We start from the raw sequence: 1,858 nt of genomic DNA on the forward strand, positions 1-1,858 counted from the left end.
ACCTGACAAATAAACCGGAGGCCGACAAGCATGGGAGTGGTACCAGGAAATTTTGGAAAATGCTAAATCTGTCAATTTTGACACCGGTATCGCGTCAATGGATGAAGGAGCAATCAACTTATCGCAGCGCAGGATTTCATCAGAGTACAGGTTATCACTTTTTCAAAATTTTCATGATAATTATGATTTTACGCCTTTCTCGTCACGTATTCGGTCTTTTTCCTCGTCTTCTGACGCGTTTTCGGACAGTGATGTAGAAGCTAGTGCTGAGAGAGAGAGAGAGAGAGAGAGAGAGAGAGAGGGGGAGAGAGAGAGAGAGAGAGAGAGAGAGAGAGAGAGAGAGAGAGAGAGAGAGAGACACGCCCCCCAATTCACACCACTTGGATGCTGGCGATAGCAGTTTAATGTCAAATGGAGAGCCAACGTCACCAGAGAGCGCACAATCTTCAACATTATCTACCCCGTCAAAAGAATCTAAAACTAGAAAATCCACCCATGCAAAAAACTTATACTCACTAAGAAACAGAGCATTGCAGCACGAGGCGAGCAAAATTGATGTATTGCGAAGCATTGAAAATAAATATGACCGAGCATTGCAGCAGGGGGCGCGCAAAATAGATGTACTGCAAAGCATTGAAACAGCACTTACACATAAAAATGAATTATTGCAACGGAAAAACCAAATATTGGAAAGACGAAATGAGCTATTGGAAAGCTTAATTAAGAGAAAAGGATAATACCACGCAGTACAAGTCTTCCTAATTAAAAAAATTATCCCCTATATCTTAAGGAATAAAAAATGATTTATTTGATTTTAAAACAAAACTACAAAATTTATTATAATATATAAATAAAAATACTCGCAGTTTATAAGTTATTCATTATCTGTTCCCTTTTCATCCGCGCATTTCCATCAACTGCTTCATTTTTATTGACATTGGTATCATTATAGTCTCCACCATTTTCATCATTAACGTCATCATTCATGAAGTAGTCCTCCCTTATATCAACTTCATCGTGTATTAAAAGGAAATTGTGGAGAGTACAGGCCGCTGCAATGATGTAATTTGCCATTCTTACACTTTTAACATCGAGATATTTCAATCTCCGCCATTTGCACTTCAGTAATCCAAATGCACGCTCAATAATCGACCGTATAGATGAAAGTTTGGTGTTTACGTAGACTGTTCTGGCGTGAGATGTCCGTTGTCTCGAAAAGGTACCATCAGATTTTGAAGCAATGGATACGCTGAATCGCCTATAATGTGCTTTTGTGGTGGTAGAATTGGATTTTCTTGATCCATCAGTCTGTTAAAAATGGGGCTACTGCGAAATACAGCTGCATCATGTGCTCATCCTGACCGACCAATTAGACAATCTATAAATTTACCCGTATGATCGCATATGCCTGCAATAACATGTAATAACCTATGAATGTAATCGTTCGATTTTCAAAACAAAAACAGTTTATTATGCATTTCTATCATATCTTGACAATTTTATCGCACATGACGATTTGATATCTAATAATATGTAAGTATTAAATAATATGAAAGTAAATATATCATTATGAGAAATTGATAGTCAACGAACCTTGAAAATTAATTGAATGAAATCCCTTACGATTATAATAATCGTTTGTATTTCCAGGCGGTTGTTTGATGGGAATGTGACATCCATCAATGGCCCCCACAACATCCGGAAATCCTCGCGATCGCATGCGGAAAATCTGGAACAAACAAAACAGAATTTACAACATTCTTGATATATGGTATAAAATAAAAAGATTCTATGAGAGAGAATTACCCTTTCATTAGTTTCACACTCTTCGGCACTTGGCCATTTTACAAATTGTGGC

The 1,858-nt window shown here is 37.4% G+C and overlaps 1 protein-coding gene across 1 annotated transcript in view; it reads right to left on the reverse strand.

Moving 5' to 3' along the window:
- Positions 1-842: 842 nt before the first annotated feature.
- Positions 843-1,858, reverse strand: part of LOC105556238 (putative nuclease HARBI1) — a 2,822-nt gene continuing 1,806 nt past the window's right edge. Inside the window, exons 4-6 of the mRNA XM_012003319.1 lie at positions 1,807-1,858; positions 1,594-1,729; positions 843-1,408 (exon numbers count right to left, since the gene is read on the reverse strand). Of these exons, the coding sequence (XP_011858709.1) occupies positions 1,353-1,408; positions 1,594-1,729; positions 1,807-1,858 (244 nt within the window). The 3' untranslated portion in view covers positions 843-1,352. The remainder of the gene's footprint in view (positions 1,409-1,593; positions 1,730-1,806) is intronic.

The sequence above is a fragment of the Vollenhovia emeryi genome, unplaced genomic scaffold (genome assembly GCF_000949405.1).
Source record: "Vollenhovia emeryi isolate VEMERY1.0 unplaced genomic scaffold, V.emery_V1.0 DF940189.1, whole genome shotgun sequence".
In the NCBI taxonomy this organism is placed as follows: Eukaryota; Metazoa; Arthropoda; class Insecta; order Hymenoptera; family Formicidae; genus Vollenhovia; species Vollenhovia emeryi.